Below are 22500 nucleotides of genomic sequence, written 5' to 3'. Positions count from 1 at the left end.
ATATATATTATATTTCATCGACGATTCTTTTTTCTTTTTCTTTTCCTCTGTCCTCGCAATTTTATTTACGGCCAAATAAATTTTAACTCATTTCAATCGCATATTTATCATTATTTTTATTTATATTTATATTTATTATCTTTAATTAGAAATCATTAACGTTTTTTAACGACTCGCAAAGTTACTTTTGAATGGATCAAATGTATTTTTTATTTACAATGAGGAATTCTATAGCACGCTCTATCGGCTTAAGTTCTCTAAGAACTTATTTACTATTCCTCTCTTCGTCGACTACTTGTAAAGTCTTTGGTGTTTCCTACACATCGATTATTGTGCCACACTATTCTCTCTCTCTCTCTCTCTCTCTCTCTCTTTCTCTCTCTCTCTCTCTTTCTATGGCTTCCCTTTTCTTGGTTACGATAAAGCTTGCTGAGAAACTCGAAACACTTGATTCTCGTGGCGAACATGCGTTTACTAAGATCTCGTAACTCTGTGCAAACCGGATCAGTGAATAGAGTGAACATTTGTCTCTTCGTCTTTCTCTCTTTCTCTTTGCATAGAACGAACGTCTTAAAGTAATACCGTCCTTTGCCTGTCGACATTGGTAAATGAAGAGAGAGAGAGAGAGAGAGAGAGAGAGAGCAATTTCAAGAAAAGCTCTGTTTCATGATTTTCTTTGAAGAGAAACACGACGACGAATTCGGTAGCTAGCGAAGACAGGAGTCTGAAGAATAAACAAGCTGATATAAACTCAGAATCAATTTATTATTCTCTTCGAGGATATGAATTGCGAAACGACGAAATCTCTGATAATAAAGTTATTATTATCATTTTCCTATGTTGTGTCTCAATTGTTACGTAATAAAATAACAACGTTTGTTACATAATCCCATAACAAGATGTCTTGTGTAAATATTTAAAAGTAAAGTATCGGGACAGTATGCCACTGGTACGGTGGCTCTTCTATCTAACCGGAAATGGATACCAGTGAAAAGCGGCAGATAAAAAGGAAGAAAATACTATATATGCGAGGAGAATGAAGAGAAAAAAAATAAAATGGAAACAAAATTCGTGAGCTCGTTGGGACAATCTCCTCCCGTGTTTATCGTGCTCGGTATGTGTATCTGTCTCCGTGTGTATCAGTCTATGTGTGCATGTGTGTGTGTGCGCGCGCGCGCGTATCTGTTCGTCGACTTGCAAGTCGGGTATTTATTTATTTCAGAAAAAAACTTTTTAAAATGCTTGCTTGAGAGAATTTTCAATTTTTAATTTCTTTTTTCTTTCTCTCTCTCTCTCTCTTTTTTTCTTTCTTTTTTTTTTTTTTGTTTCTGGACGAAAATTTAACCCCTTCGATGTTTTTACTTTTTTTATTTTATTTTTTCTTTTCTTTTTTTTTTTTTTTTTTTTTTTTTTTTTTTTTTCTTTTAATTTCATTTTCTGTTTTTTTTTTCATCTTGAATCTCTCACAAAATTATTATGGATCTGGTTGTTTCGAATATTGGATAAGTCTTTTCAAGACAATATAACAGTTAGCTGGTAGAATTGCGGAATTGTGTAGAGATTCCCTTAGGAAAATTCGTTCAAAGTGAACTTGTATATGTACATACATGCATATCTGAGTCGCCTCACTACTCGGCATGTATTATATGGGAAAACTAGACGAAGGTAACACATAACCGATAGTTTATGGAAATAAGTAACAAAACTCTATTCTCGTGAGCCGTGCTCTTATACTAGAAAGCATAGTAAAAGTAAAGTCATATTATTAAAAATTTCGAATTATCCTTTACAAAATTAACGTATAGATATAGTAAATGATATTGCAAGAAAAAGAAAAATAAAAGTAAGAATGAAATTGATAGATCTTTCATAATTTGATTTTTAAAAGATAATAATATAGATTATTATTATACAAATATTTCCTTCATATACTCTATGACTATTAATTAAATTAATGTAGGACAATTATTCAATATATATGTTCATAAATTTGTTCGGTATGTTTTTGAAGTAATTAGTTATCACGAAATTTGACCAATCAGCCTGCGTTGGTTATGTCAATAAAGATCCGTTGAAGCCACGTAATATTCGTTATCCCTCTAATGGCAAACATTCATCGAAATATGCCGCTGTATTTCCCAACGGGAAGTCGAGGTCTGTATAAGAGATGGGCAGCGCGAATTTGATTTAAAATAAAGGTCGCCTCTAGGGACCGAAATCGGTCCGTGAAATCGTACTTGTGTTTTACTCGTTCGCTCGTTCATTGAATGTTTTCTCTTTCATACGTGCCAGGAATCTCAGAAGTTTTGTTTATATCGCGGAAATAAAATTAAACGATCATTATATATAACGATCATTATGCTCTCTCTTTCTCTCTCTCTCTCTCTCTCTCTCTCTCTTTTTCTCTCTATCTCATGTTATGTTCAGTTGTTAAATTCAAAGATTCTTTCGAGTTACGATATCTTAATTTTTTTTCTCCTTCTCTTTTTCTTTCCTTTTTTCTTTCTTTCTCGGAAAAGTTTCAGAAGAAATTACGCAACAAGCAAAAACACCTGAACGATGAGATACAATGTTTCTACGAAAGAAGAGAAAAAATTTTATAAAAAATGAATACAAAAATAAAATATTTAAGATATTATTGTTTAATTAAATAGTTTTATAATAGTGATCGTCATAGCAAAAAGAGAGAGAGAGAGAGAGAGAGAGAGAGAATAAAATTGTACTTATTAAAAATTAAGATATCGATCTTCATAAAGGTTAAAGTATCAACGGATTTCACGAGACAAGAGAGAGAATCTTAATGTGGAAAGATGCTTGTGACAGTAGTAATACCTTTTGAAACTCGAGATTAGCATCATCGGTAAGAAAGGACGATTAACATTACCGTGAATTCTACGTCAAGGAATGGAAATTTTAGTTTAGTCAGGACGCAACCCTAAATTCGGAAAAATACTGTCTCGGCGAACTTGCATATTCATTTCTACATTTGATTGCATCTACTACTACTACTACTACTACTACTACTACTACTACTAGTGCTACTACTACTATTAACTATTACTATGCCGAAATTCGCGAAGGGACATTAAAATATGTATTTCTCCTATCCTCCGTTTCTCGAGATTCATACCTCGTAACAATGTTCTACGAATGAATAAAACCAATGTTTACGCACATAGATCAATCTCGATTATGAGGACATTGTTATCTTTCGTCTATTAAAAGAAAAGAAAAGAGAAAAAAAAAGGAAAAAAAAAAAAAAAGAAAAAAAGATAAAGGATAAGAAACAAATTTTTTTTCACGAGGAGATTACTCGAAGAAGAAAAAGTTGAAAATGATTTCGTAACGAGGATTGAAATTTTTCCTGGGCTTATTCGTTTAGGTAGAAACTTTGAAAAAGAAAAAAAGAGAAGGAGAGAGAGAGAGAGAGAGAGAGAGAGAGAGAGGGCAAAAAAAAGAAACAATATTTTCAATGAATTTATAAGTTAACTTTAACATAAATTTTCTTTCCTTTCTTTCTTTTTTTTTTTTATATATCTGAAAATTTTAATCTCATTATTTATATATATATATATATATATATATATATATATATATATATCATGACGTAAGTTAAGGTTAATATTTACATGAAAAAACAAATAAAAGTGAATTAATTTTGTATAATTTAAAAAAAAAGAAAAAAAAAAAAGAAAAAGAAAAGAGAAAGATTATAACTTTTACTAATTACAATTCGTTCATAATTTTAATTCATTCATAATATTAATTCATTCATTGGCCGTTTAACGATAATCATTTTCGATTAAAGATATATACCAATTAAAAAATTTCCAATTGTATCTATTTATCTATATCACCTTATATCCCTATTTTCTATTTTATCGTTTTAAGATCGACAAAGAAAAGAGAAAATGAGCTCGTCGTCTTGATAAAGACGAGAGCGTAAAGCGTTTGATTTCCAGAAAATACGGAACTCCCGTCGAGCCGCGTTGATGCAGCACTGCATGAAACGATATATCGGAGCAAACAATCCGGATATTGTGCGGTTGGATCTAAAGACAAAAGCATATGATGAAATTCTGAAATTCCGTGGAAATCCAATATCCATCGAGGGATCGAGGGAAGAAGCTTGAATAGGATCCCGTTGTTGTGAGAAGTATTTCGACGATTTCAGCTTTCGTCTCTTCTTGTCTCTCTATTTGCCTTTCTCACTTTCTACTATCTCTCTCTCTCTCTCTCTCTCTCTCTCTCTCTCTCTCTCTCTCTCTCTCTCTCTCTCTCTCTGTACCCCCTCCCGCCCACTTCCTCTTTCCCTTATTCATAGGATTTTAACGACATTCGAAACGGTGTCGTCAAATTCGCCAGGGGTTTGTCTAATTAGCTCGATATTTCTAATATCAGATAACATCAACTTTCCAATTATCGATTATGAACTTCTATAATTCGCAACTACCGTATTAATGTTTCGTATGTATATATTTTAAAAGGACGATTTCCAATGGATTTTTATTTTCAATAATATAAACTAGTGCATGTATAACAGAAAAAAGAAAACAAAAATTATATATATATATATATATATATATATATATATATATAAAGTTAATTAGAAAAAGAGAAGAACAGGTCAAATACGTGGAATAGAATTGATTTTAAATGAAGAAGAATTTTTTCTTACGAACATTTAAATTTCAATTATTATTATTATTATTATTATTATTATTATTATTATTATTATTATTTTTATTATTATTATTATTATAATTATTATTAATTTAATCGCAATTCTTTTCTTTCCTTTTAACATTGACGATCGAATATTGATGTTTCTATTCAAAAAAAAAAAAAAAAAAAAAAAAAAAAAAAAAAAAAAAGGAAAAAGGAAAAAAAGGAATTAGATAAAAACTATAATCTTCCTACGAATGTTTTTTAACGTTTCTCACAATAACAGAAAGAAAAAAAAAAAAAAAAAAAAAAAAAAAAAAGAAGAAGAGAACTTCTTTACGTATTTACGTTTATGCCGAGAAAGAAAGAAAAGAAAAACAAAAGAAAAGAAAAAAAAGGGAAGAAAAAATCTTTGGCCCTCGTATTTAATGATCCACCTTTGACTTGTCAAGCGCAAGAAGATCTACATTCTTTCTTATTTTTTTTTCTTCTTCCTTTTTTTTTTTTCTTTTTCTTTTTCATCGAAAACCTTTTTACCCTTCCCGTCTCTTTCACGATCATTCTATTTCCATTTTCCTTCTCTCTCTCTCTCTCTCTCTCTCTCTATCTATCTCTCCTTCTTTCTCTCCTTTTCTTTTTTTCTTTTCCTCTTTCTTTCCTTCCGTTTCTCTTCGCGCAAAAGGTTTCGAAATAAGGCTTTAGCGAGTGCCATGTATCAAGAGGCGAGAGAAATAAAAGATCGAATTCGTATTCTTCTGGTGTATGCTGTCAGTTTTCGGCTGGATTAAAGGGTCGATCGAGCTCAAGTAGATTTCTTCAAGAGAGGGATCGGCTTTTTCAGTCGCGTCGTATCGATCCGACACAATAAAACCGTTTCGCGTCTCTCTTTTTCCTCTCTCTCTCTCTCACACACACACACACACACATAGGTTCTTTCATGCACCAGGTTGATTCTAACGACCTCCCTTTAGCTGAGCGTCCAATAAGTGGAAAATTGGAACACGCTGGTTATCATACTCTCTTTCTTATTCTTACTCTCTCTCTCTCTCTCTCTCTCTCTCTCTCTCTCTCTCTCTCTCTCTCTCTCTCTGTTCACGGAAACTCATAAGGTATAAATTTTTTGTTAAACCGATCAAACCATCTCAATCATAACTTAACACTTTTGTTATTCTTTTTCTGCAAGAATACGAAACCTTTAGATACATATATACATACATACATACATACATACATACATACATACATACATACATACATATATATATATATCGGCTAATGTAAGTCCCAAAAGCATTAACGACGTCGTCTATGTGAAAAATAAAATAAAAAAAGATAGAAATAAAAATGGAAGATGAGTATAGGAATAGGTGACAATGAGAGAATCGAAAGAAAATTTATAAGTAAATCGAAAAGAAAAATGTTTATCGAGGAAAAGGTTGAAGTTTGAAAATCGGCTCACAACTTTATACCCACGACATTTCTCATCCTCGAGCCGTTATTCTCGGATTCTCTCGTGAAAATTAAAGGGAGGATAACGCCAAATATCGAAATATCGGCTTACCGATAAAGTATAGATATTACATATACTATGTGCGTCAGAGAAGATTGGAAAATATAGCTGGTTTGTTTTTAGTTCACGTCTTTTTTTATCTTTTTCTCTCTTTTCTTTTTATTTTGTTTTTTTTTTTTTTTTTTTTTTTTTGTTTTGTTTCGTTTACTCCTTCTTTCACCTCTCCCCCGCCCCCTCCTACCCTGCCTCACCTCTGTACTTTTTCACAGGTTTATTAAAGTTGCACGGTTTAAATAAAAATCGAGAATAATCGAATATCTCTCTTTTACGTGAGATATAATTATTAGGCTTGCGGTATTTGTGAATTTTAAAAGTTATACATTTACGTGTATTGAATTAATCTTGATTTACTACACACACACACACACATATATATATATATATATATATATTTTTTTTTTGTATAAGCAAAGGAGTATCAAGTTTGATTAAAAAAGAAAAAGAAATGAATTTATTTCTAAATTTGTTCATATTATTTTATCGCCCGGTATATGCAAATATCTATACTTATTCAAACTTATATAAACGTACACACACGCACACACCCATATACATATTATACTTAGAATAGCATACATACAATAATTTGAGATTGTTGATAACGCTAGGTCTATCTAATAAATTTTTCACTTCTTCTTTGTATTAATCCTTCAATGATAGATTACGTAAGTGCAATTAATAGCATAAATTTGTTCCCTTATCTCATGATACAGAGCCAAAAGTAAATCTCAGAATGTCGGTTATTCATATCTACATTAATTTTAATACCTTTATTACCACTGCAGAAGAGAAGGATAGTTCTCTCCAGAAGTTAAATAAATCTATTTAGCGATTTAAACCCTCGAGCTATGGAGATTGTTCCTTCGGGAAAGATTATAATGACCACTTATTAAATACGACTTGACTCATAAGCCACTCTGAAATTATAATTGATATAATGGTCATATTTCTTATTCTTAATTCTTTTCTTTTTTTCTTTTCTTTTGGTTTTTCTTTTTCTTTTTCTTTTTCTTTTTTTTTTTTTTTTTTTTACTTTTTCCTCACTTTATTTTCTTGTTTTTTTTTTCTTTCTTCTTTAGACCATGAACTAAGTATATATATGTGTAATTATTTATCTCAATCTATCCTCATTAAGTTTTATTTCATTCAAGGAGTAATTCGTATATATATATATATATATAGATATACATATATGTTTAGTACAAATTTAGGTATATAAGATAATCTCAATAAAATATAAAAGTCAAATATTTTTTTTATAAGAAATTTCACAGAAGAACTTTCTTAACTTTTAACAACCAATTGATTTTTTTTTCTTCTTCTCCTTCTTTTTTCCTTTCTTTCATTCTTTTCCATTCTATTGTCGAACTACAACGAAATAACTTGAATGCCTCTCGTGAATTTCGTTCTAATGAGACTTTAGCCATACTCGTGAAAACGAACGAGCTAGAGAGAATTTTACGTTCAATTCTATCGTTAGTACCATCGCCATTACAATGATTAACATCGTTATCAATAACTATTGTTATCGTTATATTATTGTTATTGTTATTGTTAAAGTAAGAGGGGGTGGGGGTTGGCGTCTATGCATCATGAAGAAAAAAAGAGAACACATAAAAGTCAATTAAAAAGATATCATTTCTATGTCAACGTTGACACAAAAGGCAATATTTTTTTTTTTCTTCTTTTCTTTTTCTTCCTTCTTTCTTCTTTTCTAGCTTTACTGTTTTTTTTTCTTTTTTTTTTTAATTACAATCGACATTGATGAAAAGGTCTGATTAGAAATTAAAAAAAAAAGAAAAAAAATATCAGTTATGTATAATAAATGTGATTAATTCGTATTAATGATCAAAGAAAATAAAATGAATCATCGTGCTTTCTCTTCGTCACTATATATATATATATATATATATATATATATATATATATATATATATATATATATTATATCTACGGACGATTTATTTTAGCGATAAATTTCATATCCGTTGATTTACCCCATATAATACGACATATTATCGAATATAGGTAGCAAACGGTAGATATAATATCATACACATTGAGCATCGAAATTTATCGACATTTAAATGCCAGCTCGTTCCAGTAATTGCAGATGATCGGAATACACGATATCACGTATGCGGAAGCTTTCGCGGTTTTCGAAACATCGTCCTGCTTAGGAAGATAAAAGAGCATGAAAATTAAAATGGTGACATGGAAACTTGATGATGATAATAAAAATCAACGATTTTAATAGGACGATAATATCGTAATAATAAATTGCAAAAGGATGAAGGTAGAAATTGAACGAACGTGTTTATAGGTACTTATGAACTTTTGTTAAATGTGAGATCAAAAATAAAAGATAGATAAAGAAAGATAATAATTGAGATATATCTATCTATATGTGTATGCATGTAATGCAAATTTTATACACGTCATGATAAATTTTTACATCTTAATTGTCTACTAACCATTATAACAATTATATTCATTAACAAAGCATCATATAAATATATATATATATATATATATATATATATATACAATATTTATGTTAATACTGTTAAAACAGGGGAAAATAATGAGAAAGAATGATCCAAAATTATTTAATTATATACCATCATCCATTGTCTCTCTTTCTTTTTTGTCTTCACAAGAAAAAAAAAGAGAGAGAGAGAGAGAGAGAGAGAGAGAGAGAGAGAGAAGGTTCGGTATTATTAAAAATACACACTTGAGAATTTTTATCGAAAAAATAATAGACATACATATGCGTTTATATGTGTGCGTGTAAATATATACGTACATAAAAAGAAAAGAGTGTTAAATCGTTCTATGATATTACCAATTCCATAAAAATTGTCTGTAAATAAAACGATTGCCTCCATAGTCTTTCATTAAATCGAGCTTCCTCACTTATTTGCAAACCGGATAGTGGCGGTATTTTTTTTTCCCCCTGAATTATTCCGGACATTACTTTCAACTTTTTCTTCTCCTTGAACTCCATTCCCACTGTTCCATCCTTCCTTTCTATCTTTTTATCTCGTTCTCTCTCTCTCTCTCTCTCTCTCTCTCTCTCTCTCTCTCTCTTTCTCTCTTTTCCTTTTTGTTTTTCATTCTTATTTTATTTCCTTCTTTTTCAATTCCCTTTACCTTTTTCTTCTATTCCCTTTTTTTTCCCTCCTTTTCAACGTGAAGCTTTCCAGCCTAATATTTACCCATTACTTCACCATGACCCAAATAGCTTCCAAGCTCTCGTTCGGATAGTATAAGTACGTTCCTGAAAGTGGATATGCATGAAGTTCATGTAAATCATCACCATTTGAATGAACGAGAGAATTCAGAGAAAGCGAGTATATATATATATATATATATATATATATATATATATATATGCATATATAAGGAGATTTATGTGTATGGAAAAAATGAGAGAGAGAGAGAGAGAGAGAGAGAGAGAGAGAGAGAAAAGAATGTATAGAAAAAGAAGGGAGATTTTTTTTCTTTCAGTATAATATATAAAAATTAGTCATAGGTAATTAAGCAAATTATTTTTCATTGATATTGAATCAATTTTATTTTTATTTTTTTTTTTTTTTTTTTTTTTTTATTGTAAAATTACGAGAAAAGAGACATGGATAAAAAAATATATATATCCATATATGTATATGTGTATACTTCAAAAATAGAAAGAAAAGAATGATATTATTACTTGATTCGTAATAAATAATCGTTCTTTTATAAACGACTTGCCATTTACTTTAACAAAGTACATCCATCGATAATGATAGCCATAACGAGTACTCGAAATTGTCTGTCTCTTTTTCTCTATCACTTTTTCACTTCTTTCTTCTCCACTTCTCTCTGTATTCCTCGATGATACTTTTTCTCCCTTCCTCTCTCTCTCTCTCTCTCTCTCTCTCTCTCTCTCTTTCTCACCCTCTTTTTAACTTTCTCTTTGTTTGTGCTCTACTTTTATAGTTGGCTATCTTTTAAAGAGTTCGTCCTTAAGACACTTGATCGATATTAAAAATGGCACTCTCTTATTTTTTCACGTTTACGTGACTTCGATACAAAAGTCGAGATATTATACTTGATTCTCTCTCTCTCTCTCTCTCTCTCTCTCTCTCTTTCTTTTTTTTCTCTTTCTCTATCTCTATCTATCTATCTCTCTATCTCTCTGTCTCTATCCGAAAAAAAATTAATAATAATTTTTTGTTGAAAAGATCAAAAAAGTATAATCGTATTGTCTTGAAATATTGATTGTATCTTACTTACGAAGATTTTTAATTAACAAGATGAAAACTTTTTTAATTTTGCAGGTATAAAGGATTCCTTGGATTATGAAAAACGTCTAATAGAAAGATGGAAGCTACGAATTCTATTGATTTGAACGACTCGACGAATTTCTATAACGAATCGATGACAATAGCTCGTTGATACCAGTGAAATTAAATATTCGAATAAGACTGGGTTTAAGTTAAGATCGGATTGATTACCGATAAGCTGATCATGACGCGTATCGCGAAAAGATGATGACCAGCGGTCGTTGAAGACCGCTAGAAAACCAGATCTATAGTCATCTCAGAATGGAGGAAAACGTTAGTATCGCAACGAATGCGACGGTGGAAAATTTCGATTTTGCCGATCCATGGGTCATCCTGAGGGCTGTCATATTGGCTCTTTTGATCCTCGTCACTATCATAGGTAAGACACATATTTCATCTTTATCTGACATATTTACGTAATACGATCGTGTTCTTCGAGGATTTTTCTACAACGTATAAATAAATAAATCTTTTTTTATAAATACCAGAAACAAACTTGCAATTTATCGTATATTCCACGATAACTATATAGTCTCTCGAATAGAAGAGAGTAAAAGAAAACAAAATTATAAATCATTTCATTTGAAATATTTTCTATTAAAATAGAAAATATCTCGTATATTCAAACTTGATATAATCTTGATACATCAAACTTGATCTAACGCGTAACTTCTTGAAAATGACGGATCCTTTATGATTTTCTTCCTCGATCACTCTTGATGATATATGCGTTCGGTAATTCTCAGGAACGATGTAATAACTAATAAGCCAGGCGAACAACCGATTGAAATTAGCGGGTTGATAGTTACTTGTTAAACGAACTGGGTAGCGAAGCCGTTAACTGGAGGTCGGTGGATGTATCGGTAGCATAATTGATTTCGAAACCATCACGACCATTAATCGTCATTCCTCTACTATAACTATATGTATATACCTATACATGACCGTCTTACAACCCTCCTCATCTCGACATATGTATGTGTGTGTGTGTGTGTGTGTGTGTTGTATGTGTGTGTGTATGTGTATAGTTATAAGCATAATAACTACTTCTCATAGGCGTCGATAAATTATTAAATATTCTTATCTCTTTGAGTTACTTAACGATTAGAAATTTTTTATTCTGAATATTATACGACGTTAATATCGATTTTAATAAATCATTGATAGAAAAAAAAAAAAAAAAAAAAAAATTAAAAAAATTTTTCATATTAAAATTTAGCTTTATATCTAAATTAATCTAGATAAATTCATATTGATAATTTACATATTTTTCAAATTTTTCTAAAAATTATATATAGAAAATATCTACCTATCAATATTTTTTATATTTATTTACATATCGATGATATAAAATTATTATTATTAATTTATATTCGATATATCTGCGTATATATATATATATATATATATATATATATATATATATATATATATATATATATATAAAAGAAATGAATAAAAAATTCAAATAACATCGAACTTCCTTTTTATATAATCACTTTTTCTTTCTTTCTTTCTTTTTTTTTTCATTTTGATCATAGTTGACATATTGCTGTTACCATTATCATCGGTTGTAAAAGCTTAAGATTTAAAAGAGAGTCCCTTAAATCGTGGTTGAGTCGATGCCTATGTCGAGGGTTACGAGATAACGACGTCGTCGTCGTCGTCGTCGTCGTCGTCGTCGTCGTCGACGTTGTCATCGTCGTCGTAGTCGTCGTCGTCGTCGTCATCGTAGTCGTAGTCGATGGTTCGTCTTACCAACGTACACTATCCAACTGACACATCTATATGTGCGCGTGAGCATAACGGGTGATCAATTTAAACCTGACACGCTTCGACCGCGTATAATCTGTCAACGACAGTGACGCGGGTAATCGCTATCGTATTAAATACTTCTCCCTGCTCTCGACCTACCGACCTGCATACCGATACGCTTACTTGTTTCTCTATGACATAACTCATTTGCAAAATCAAAATATCCTTATATCTTATGATTATATTAAATAATTAACTTTAAACAATTAACTTTAAATTGATCATTTATATCTATACCTTTATTATATATTTATATAAATATACAAGAATAACAATTAATTTCAATCATGGATTATAATTTATAATATCTATGTATATAACATAAACAATTTAAATATATCATAAATAATACTATTAGTATACATCATAAATAAAATATATATATATATATATATATATATATATATATCGTAAATATATGATTTATTTCGTGTTAAATAAATTGAACAACCGCGTACGCATAAAAAATATGGAAAAATTTTATACATTCCTTACAAAAGAAAAAAAAAAAAGAAATACAACGAATACCAAAGTTACCTACCAATCGTTTAAATATTTTATCTCGTGTTAATTTTTTTGTTTTCTTTTTTTTTTTTTTTGTTTACCTTATTACACATATTATTGAATATTTAATTCCATTGTTAAAATTTATTCAAACATTGTTATTTAAAATAATCCTGTAAAACGGATCGATCTACTATATATTTATTTTCAATATTTACATATAGATATTATTACATATAGATATTTTACATATAGATATCTATCTCGTGTTTTTGAACATTTATTTTTTGCAAGATATCTTAGATAGATAATAGATACGCAGATAGATAGATATATACAATATAAAAAGATTAGCTTATTAATAGATATTATTAAATTTTTCGTAATAACAAGAACGTATTATTATCACCATTTTCAATAGCTATCTGTATTTGTTATCACTTTTAAAACCATATATAATTCCTAATAATAATATATTGCGAGATATTAGGAAAAAGGTATCGATCGTTTTATCGACGAGCACGATTTATTACGTTATTTTTCCGATGGATTGACATAATATTAATGAATGAAATTTTCATTAGAAAAAAAAAAAAAAAAAAAAAAAAAAAAAAAAAAAAAGAAGAAGAAAAACAAGATAACTAAGGTAATATATTTTACATCGATATTTCGCCATTCTTTTCCTTTATGATACGTATATATTTTATAAAAGCCAATCAACTTTCACGTAGGAAAGCTAACATATCTAACGTATCTGATATTACAAATAAAATATATATTTACCTAAGCGTTTCCATTGAAATACCAATAATAATTATTCGGACTACTTATATGTATACCTTTGTTCGTCGATGAAAGATTTAATAATTTATCGATTCTGACGAAATGCGATAACATAAGCGTAAGGAAAACAACCAGTTAGTTGGCCGATATTATAACGCGTAATATCTTCTCATCTTTCTTCTCCTTTTGTATACTTACGATCTAAGAGAGACTACTTCAAGGAGAAGGAATATTTTCTCTAAAATGGGCAGACCACGATATCGTTCAAGAAGTATTACCCTCATTAATAATGCATGACCGACCAAAGTATTTTTTTCTTTTCCTTTTCTTTTCCTTTTTTTTTCTTTTCTTCTTTTCTTGGTTTCCCCCCCCCCCCTACCCTCACCCCCTCTTTTTCTCCTCTTTTTTTTCATTCCCCGAAACTCCTTACCGATTTGAAAATTTTTATATGAAAGCACCGACGAATCTCTTGAAAAGAAAATGGTGTGCATCATGGGCTAGAGTAGACCGATCAAGAGGTTCTCTTTATTCCAGCAAATATCGTTATGAGCATGCCTTTAGAAAGAAAAAAAAAGAAAAAGAGAGAAAGAGAGAGTAGGTTAGAGATACTCGTTGGAATCTCGCCAAGAGAAGAAAGCAAAACTTTTAAAGCCGTGGATCGTGAATTTAGAAATTTAATCACTAGAAATGACCTATAAATTACGTACGGAAAATTGTACATAACTATAAACAAGCTAGTGTCATATCTATTTCAATTATGTCGCGAAAAAGAAAAGAAATATATTTACGTATGTACATACGTTATTCGAGATTGACGAATTGTTACTTTTTTTCACGGTTATAAATGGTCGATTCATATGGATCGACCATTTTTCTTTGATATTATTTTCTTTTTCCATTGTCGCGCACGTAGATGGTATAACATAAAATACGTGCGTAAATAAATAAAAAGTATATATATATATAACGTAAAATTAAAACAATAGGAAGAAGAGAAAAACGAAGACAAAGAAGAAAAACAAAAAGAAAAAAAGAAAAGTGTTGAATATAAAAAAAAAAAAAAAAAAAAAAAAAAAAAAAAAAAAAAAAAAAAAAAGAAAAAAAAAGAAGGAAAATTTAAAAAAGCAAACAAACAAATAAAATAACCGATGTTTATATCATAAGTTTAATTTAAATGAAATACGTGACCGCTTAACTGGAAACATCTTCAATCCATTCAAGAAACGCGTTACGTTGGCATTTTACTTTTAGCTGTGTTAGAAGTGACTTAAGAGTCGAGAGAGGATAAGGGCCGCCTTCTAAAAATGTGTATACATACATATTTGCCTTTGGACGTGCACGAATGAGGACACTTTGTCATGTCCAAAATGTGGTAAAGCGAAGCTTTAAAGTGCGAGGAAAATAAACGACATGGCGACGAATCATTGAACACCACCTACGACATTATGAACGATCTTAAAATGTGAAAATAAAAATGTCATTTTTTAGCCTCCATTTTATTATTCAACGATCTTACATTCTATATTCTATATATATAAATTGATGATTAAAATATTTCATAAATAATTCGATTGTTATAAATTTTTCTTATTAATCGAATATAACGTAAAATACATTATACATTAATATTTCTATCTATAATATATAATATATAAATATATATTATTATTATTTCTAATTTTACGTTTTATTCTTAGATATGATCGTCATGTGAATTTTATTTATAATTATTAATATTTATTTAATATACATATATATATATATATATATATATACATTTCTCTCCCTCTCTCTCTCTCTCTCTCTCTCTCTCTCTCTCTCTCTCTCTCTCTCTCTCTTTCTTTCTCTTTGATAGCTCTCGTAGTTTGATAGCTCTTCGAACGTGATACAACTTTGATATTTGAAATTTCAAAATTGTTCCTTACGTAGGTTCGATGTGGTCTACATATTCGCTAAGTTTCATGTAAAATTAAAATTTACCAAGTTAGTAAGATGATACCAAGGTGAATCTAATCAATGATACATTGCATATCGTCCTTTAGCACGACCATAACATTTCAAAACTCTATAAACTCGATTTCGTACGTATATATATATATATATATATATATATATATATGTGTGTGTATCTAGATGAAAGGCATAAGAAGGAAGAACGGAAATTGTATCACGTATACTATTTTACCTTACCCCAAGTATATATTCTTCGACGATATCATGCTTCCGAAGGATCGATTACGAGAGACACGTGCTATCATACGTAGACGTCGAAGGAGAAACTGACGAGCCGATAATCCTTGTATCTTATGGATTATAGTCGATAAGTTCAACGAGAAAAAGAAAAGGAATGAGAATAAGAATAAGAATAAGAAAAAGGAAAGAATCGAAAATCTGGATTGTCCTGTTTTAGCTCCGTAATCCTATACTCATTCCATCGTTATATTTATATACAGGCTAAGGACAGAAATAAATAAATAAAAAAATTAAAAAAAAGGTACTTCCTAAGCAATTTTAAAAATCTATTACCTTTTTTTTACCTGATACTTTTTCAACTTGATAATTTTTACAAGGTAATTTGATAATATGAAGAAGGAAAGAAATAAACGGAAAAGAAACAAAAAAAAAAGAAAGATTAATTTAAACAATCTCGAATAAATGTAATCGATTTTGCAAATTATTTAGAAACTTTCTGCCCACTCTGTACATTCCAATACATACATAAATATATATATATATATATATATATATATATATAATAAATATATAATTTTTCATTATTAAAATATTCTAGTAAATTAAGTTGGACTACGAGGATAAACTTATTATTATTATATTGAAGTACGAAACGAAGGATCTCTTGAAGCGTGTACCACATTACCGGTTAAAATTTAAGGCAAAATGCACTTACTCTCCTCTCTCCCTCTCTCTCTCTCTCTCTCTCTCTCTCTTTCTCTCTCTCTCTGTCTCTCTTTTATTCTTATACGCTTCCGTTCCATTTTCCCATTTTTGTTTTTGAATTTCCATTTACTTCCATGGAAGAGAGAATACGAATTTCTATCGTCTTATACACCGAAATAGTTCTCCAATGCTCGAATGGAGGAAAATAATAATGCAAAACAATTTTAGGATTGCGAATGCGTCGAATATATTGTATGACTAACAAATTATTCTAAAATATTATAGTATAAGATATGCATGTACTAGTTACTGGTGTACACAATTATTTCTATGTTAATATAAAAATATTATAAAACGAGATATATCTCGAATGATACAAAATAAGTTGAATAAATGAGAACAGGTAACAATTTTATACGAGTAACAGAACTCGAACGTTACCTTTCAGGTGCTTCTCGCAAAATCATTTTCCGTTGTTTACAGTTGACCTATTTGTTATTATGTATATCTTTCATAGTATAAAATATATATATATATATATACATAGTAAGAAAGCATAGTATACGTGTACGTATATGAAGTTCCGACGAGATTATTTCATCAGTCTTTTTGTTCTTTTTTCTCCTTTTTTCTTCTTTTTTTTTCTTTTTTCCTTTTTTCTTCTTTTCGTTCACGAATTTTCCCTGTACCCCAAAAATTGCTACATTCGATTACATTGTTTTCGGTACACGAATACTGAAATGAAATTTTGTATAATACATCCTTCTCTCTCACTCTCGTTCATTTACAATTAACAAATTTTTTTATTGTCTCATTTTTATAATAAATTGTAAAGTATGGCAAGATGAAAACGGGAGAGAAATGGAAAGATAGATAGAGAGATAGATAGAGAGAGAGAGATAGATAGAGAGAGAGAGAGAGAGAGAGAGAGAATGCTACACAATGACAAAGATATATCGAAAAAATAGAATGAGTAGAAAACGAATAGGATTTTCATTCAATCTCCATTCGAGTTACCTCGTAATTCGCGCAGAAAATACTAACATCGATATTCCTGTCACGGTGTATAAGCACGATTTCATAACACCGCGTGCTCCGCATATTTAGAATCGTCCAAAAGCGCGGAAGGATCAATTTTATTATCGTAAAGTACATTACGTTCCTTTATTCCATCGTCAGCAACTTTTTCTTATAACGATTATTTATTGTGATAATTGCATATTAATATGTATTGCGTATAAAGTTGATACGTTATAAATATTAAAGAGAAAAGCAAATAAAGAAAGAAAGAGAATGAGAGAACGTCCGAGCGTTTAATTAACGAAATAAATCATTTTTATTTATAGTCATATATATATTTATAGACATATAGATTATATAGAAAGTAAACGTTAACGATTCTTTTTGCTTCATTTAAATAGATATATATATACACACACATATATATATATATATATATATATATATATATCTAACTATTCCTATGTACTTATGAATACATAAACGATAATAATAAGCCACGTCTACCAGGGTAACGCTTTTCGACGATGTTGACTATGAAATTAACTTTCAAGTCCTATAATTTATAAAGCTTAATTACTCGATTTTCCGAGATCCTAATTAATCGGCCAACTTCCAACCGGGTTTACCATTGAATGCTTTGTTAGAACTATAAACGTGGTTTCTGCTTCTAAAGACCATCGGAATATCAATTTGTATCAAATTGAGAAATTTGTACATATATATGTATATGTATATATATATATATATATGCAAAATTTCATATACGATATATGTGTATCCATACATATATCGTATATCGTAGGACAATTTGTATCTTCTCAAAATCCTCTTTACCAAGTCATAGAGCATATTGATATTTTCAGTTCAGTTTATACCGATTCAATTGTTTTTTTTAAATAGATCGCCCCCACCTACCCCACCCTCTCTCTCTCTCTCTCTCTCTCTCTCTCTCTTTCCTCTTGATTACTTTTTTTTTTTTTTTTTTTTCTAAAAAAAGAAAAGTAAAGACGAATCGTTTATTTCGATCTCGTAGATCGAAAAAGCATCCACATTATCCGTCGACTTTTCCATCAACGAGAAAGCACGACGACGTGAGAAAATCTACGAGAATTTCTTCGCGTTTCGATATCGACCGACCGAGTGTGTTGATAAAAAAGAAAGAGAGAAAAAAAAGAAAGAAAGAGGAGAGAAAGAAGGAGACAGAAGGACACAAAGAGAGAGAGAGAGAGAGAGAGAGAGAGAGAGAGAGAGAGAAGGATGAAGTGTGTTAATAAAAAAAGAACACACACACACACATACACACACACATACACATATACACGAAAAAAAGAAAAGAGAGAAAGAAAGAGAGGACAAAGAAAAATATATTGCAACGTTTTAACGTGTCGAGTGGCAATATAGTAAATACACGTAAAATGTCTCGACTCCCAATGAGATTCTAGTCGGTGACCTAGTCGACCAGGGCATTCGAAGGACACGCTCGTATATGTACTACCTTAATACATCTAATACATCTAGATTATTTGATTTGACGCTTATAAACAGGAGAGAGAGACAGAGAGAGCATCATAACGCTTCTTAATATTTGCATATGTTTCAGGGAATTCGTTCGTAATAGCGGTGATCCTAGTGGAACGAAGCCTACAATCCGTAGCAAATTATTTAATCGTGAGTTTGGCCGTCGCCGACCTTATGGTTGCCTGCCTCGCCATGCCACTCGGGGCTGTTTACGAGGTACGTAATTTGCTGACTATAATAGACTATTCTGAATTATGGCCATTGCGATATGTATTCCTTATATATATATATATACGTATCTATATATATATTTATTTATCTATTTATGTATATTTCGTTCGAATCATATATCATTATGTATATACGTTCGTTCGAATTATTTTCTAATCAATAGAGAAAAAAAGGAAATCGTCGAAAAGGGAATCGTATGACGTGAATGGAATACGAAAGGATTAATAATAAATCCGTGGATTTAATGAAATAAAATCTTAAAGTTCGTGGGTGTGAATCTAAGAAAGATCGTTCCTTAATAAGAGCTGTCGGTTTTAAAACATTTTTTTCTCTTTTTTTTTCTTTTTTTTTTTTTTTTTTTTTTCCATTGACTTAATGTACATAACTACATTTTAATTCTACTCCATAAATTATTAACTTTTCATAAATCCTATATAGCCTGTCCAAACAGAGAGGATTTAATAGGAAGAAGAGCTTAAAAAAGTCTAAGTAGATATGAACAAAAAAAGGATTGCTCGAATAACGAGATGTCGGTTTTAAAGTTGGAAATTTGTTGGTTAACAAGTATTATTGAAATAATATGTTCATAAATTGTTTTTTTCATAAACTATGTATATGTATATATATATATATTTTTTTTTATATATATATATAAATAAACTATTGCTCATTGACTATAACTATCGATTAGGACTATGGCGTGCTTATGAGAAGGTAATATTAATTTGACCTTGATCTTTACAATCGATATATCGGAATGAACTATCTTTGTCGATTACGAAGCAGAAAATTAAATTGCGAACCGATGACTTTTCATTTTTCTATAGAGTCCCATAGATCGGAGGAAGGAATATATGTGAACACGTGCACGTATACACATGTACATGCATAGATAAATATATATATATATATATATATATATATATATATACACAGACAATATACATATCTTCATCTTTTAAAGGCCATCCCCTCGGTCAAATTCAATGGTTATATCCAACATTGGTGGTCCAGGTCATGGCCTAGCTTGGCCTAGGCGTAAATAATGACTGGGTCTATATCTCGTCTATATCTCTGATATCGCTTTGTGCTTTGATTCCGTAACTAAAGTTCAAGCATAACCGTAGGGGTAATATTGTAATCCACGATAATATTTTGATAAATGTCGATGATAATGGTGATCCTTTTTTTATCACATTTTTATCACATTTTTCTATTTCTTTCTTTTTGCTTTTTTTTTTTTTCTTCTTGCTTGTTTCTTTACTTTTCTTTCTTTTATTATTATTATTCTTTCTTACTTTTTCTTTCTCATCTCATCAAAATGAAAACTATATGAATATTCTCTTTAAGAACCGTCAAGATTTATTCATTTTATCCTGATGCGAGATAATATCTATCGTCTCCTTCGTTCGTTATTAAAGTTATTTAACTTTGTTTAAAACAAACAAGACAAGTTTCGAATTTACTTGCAAAACGCAATGGCGATATACGAACGCACAGACGCAATGCATTAACGTTGAAATTCTCCGGGGTTTATTCATTATCTTGAAACGAGATCTCCCCAAATGAAATGAGACGCGAATGTTGAACCGAAATGTTAACTCGTGCCATAAGTTTCTTTACCTATTCGAACATTTGCACGGGTATATGTATTGTAACTATATGTTCGAAATGTTTTCATATAGTTATAGTTATGTCTTACATTTTGATATTTTCCGACGCTTTATAAACCTATAAATTTATATTTATATTCATATTCGCATTTGTATTTATATTCACGTAAAAGTGAACATTTAACGAAACAAGAAGCAAGGAGCAAAAAGGTTCAAATAAAATAAAATAATATTAAATGTTCAAAATATTAATTAAATATATATATTTTTTTCGAATCATACATTTCATCGCATTTCAGTGATATGATAGGATTCGATGATGTTTCGTCAGAGAGTTCTGGTTTCACTATATACATGACATTATTTATCATTTACACATACATTATATATCTTTTACGATACTAAATATCCGTTCAATATATATATATATTGATATATATATTGATATATATATAAATCTATATATATATATATAGATTTATGCGTGGACATGCGTAGAGACGAAACGTGGTCGTTCGGTGGGTATGACCTACATGCAAACAAACCCCCGTTGAATTTTCCACGCAACTGCTATTGTTATTGATCTCTGATACTGGCTGATTTGACAAATCAGCGAATTTCAATGAACGAAATACGAGTTCTGTATGCGAAGAACGTGAAAAGCGAACACATGATGATTTACATATTAAATTAAGTCGACGAAAGGAAAAAATCAATTATTCGTACCTCGTCATCGTTTCGGAAAAGATTGGATAGGGTGGTATATATAGGGAATAGAAGATGAATAAGATTGCTGAAAATATAGATAGTAACGTTTAATGAATGACACGATTCAATAAAATCACTCGTTCCTTCGTTTATCATTCTTTTATATTTTATTGACGCGCATTACATAATTTAGAAACTTTCAAAATCAAATTCCTTTGGTGTTCGCCACGTTATTTTGTGTTTTTAATAATGTATTTATTCGCTTGGTGACTGTCATTACATTCATCATGAACTAGAAAATAATTTGAGATATATATCGTTGGATAACAAAGAGTAGAGAGAAAGAGAGAGAGAGAGAGAGAGAGAGCAAAAGAGGATTCCAGCGAAAAGTGGATATTACAAAGTTTCTGATTTTCCAGATAACGTTACAATAATTATTCTTCTCTTGATATTGCTTTCAATAAATTCAATCGCAATTGCTGATATAAATCAGCAGATATTGAAAATTATATTTCATTTTAATCGATCTTCAATTACAATCTATTTCGTATCCTTTTTAAATTTTATAATACACCTAGAGAAAGAGAGAGATAGGGAGAGAAAAAGAGAGAGGGAAATATAAATATATATATATATATTTATTAAATATATACAGGATGTTCCGTTTATCTCGAAAAATTGGAATATTTCGTGAGACGATTAAATTAATAAAAAAAATTTTTTTTACTAATCATTTTGATATAAAAGGGGCACATCATCGTATGATAATAATTTTTCTTTTTTTCTCTTTTTCTTTTTCGGTAGCTCGAATGAATTGAGAGAAATTTCAAATGTCATAGTAACA

At 29.9% G+C, this 22500-nt stretch overlaps 1 protein-coding gene across 7 annotated transcripts in view; it reads left to right on the top strand.

Moving 5' to 3' along the window:
- Positions 1–22500, top strand: part of LOC124950577 (5-hydroxytryptamine receptor 2A) — a 119388-nt gene that overhangs the window by 40277 nt on the left and 56611 nt on the right. For all 7 annotated transcript variants that reach the window (XM_047497486.1, XM_047497491.1, XM_047497490.1 and 4 more), the window contains 2 exons: positions 10558–10942; positions 19187–19320. In XM_047497486.1, the coding sequence (XP_047353442.1) occupies positions 10825–10942; positions 19187–19320 (252 nt within the window). In that variant the 5' untranslated portion in view covers positions 10558–10824. The remainder of the gene's footprint in view (positions 1–10557; positions 10943–19186; positions 19321–22500) is intronic.

Source organism: Vespa velutina, chromosome 7 (genome assembly GCF_912470025.1).
Source record: "Vespa velutina chromosome 7, iVesVel2.1, whole genome shotgun sequence".
In the NCBI taxonomy this organism is placed as follows: domain Eukaryota; kingdom Metazoa; phylum Arthropoda; class Insecta; order Hymenoptera; family Vespidae; genus Vespa; species Vespa velutina.
Note: the sequence above shows the minus strand (reverse complement) of the source record. Positions and strands in the feature narration are given on the sequence as shown.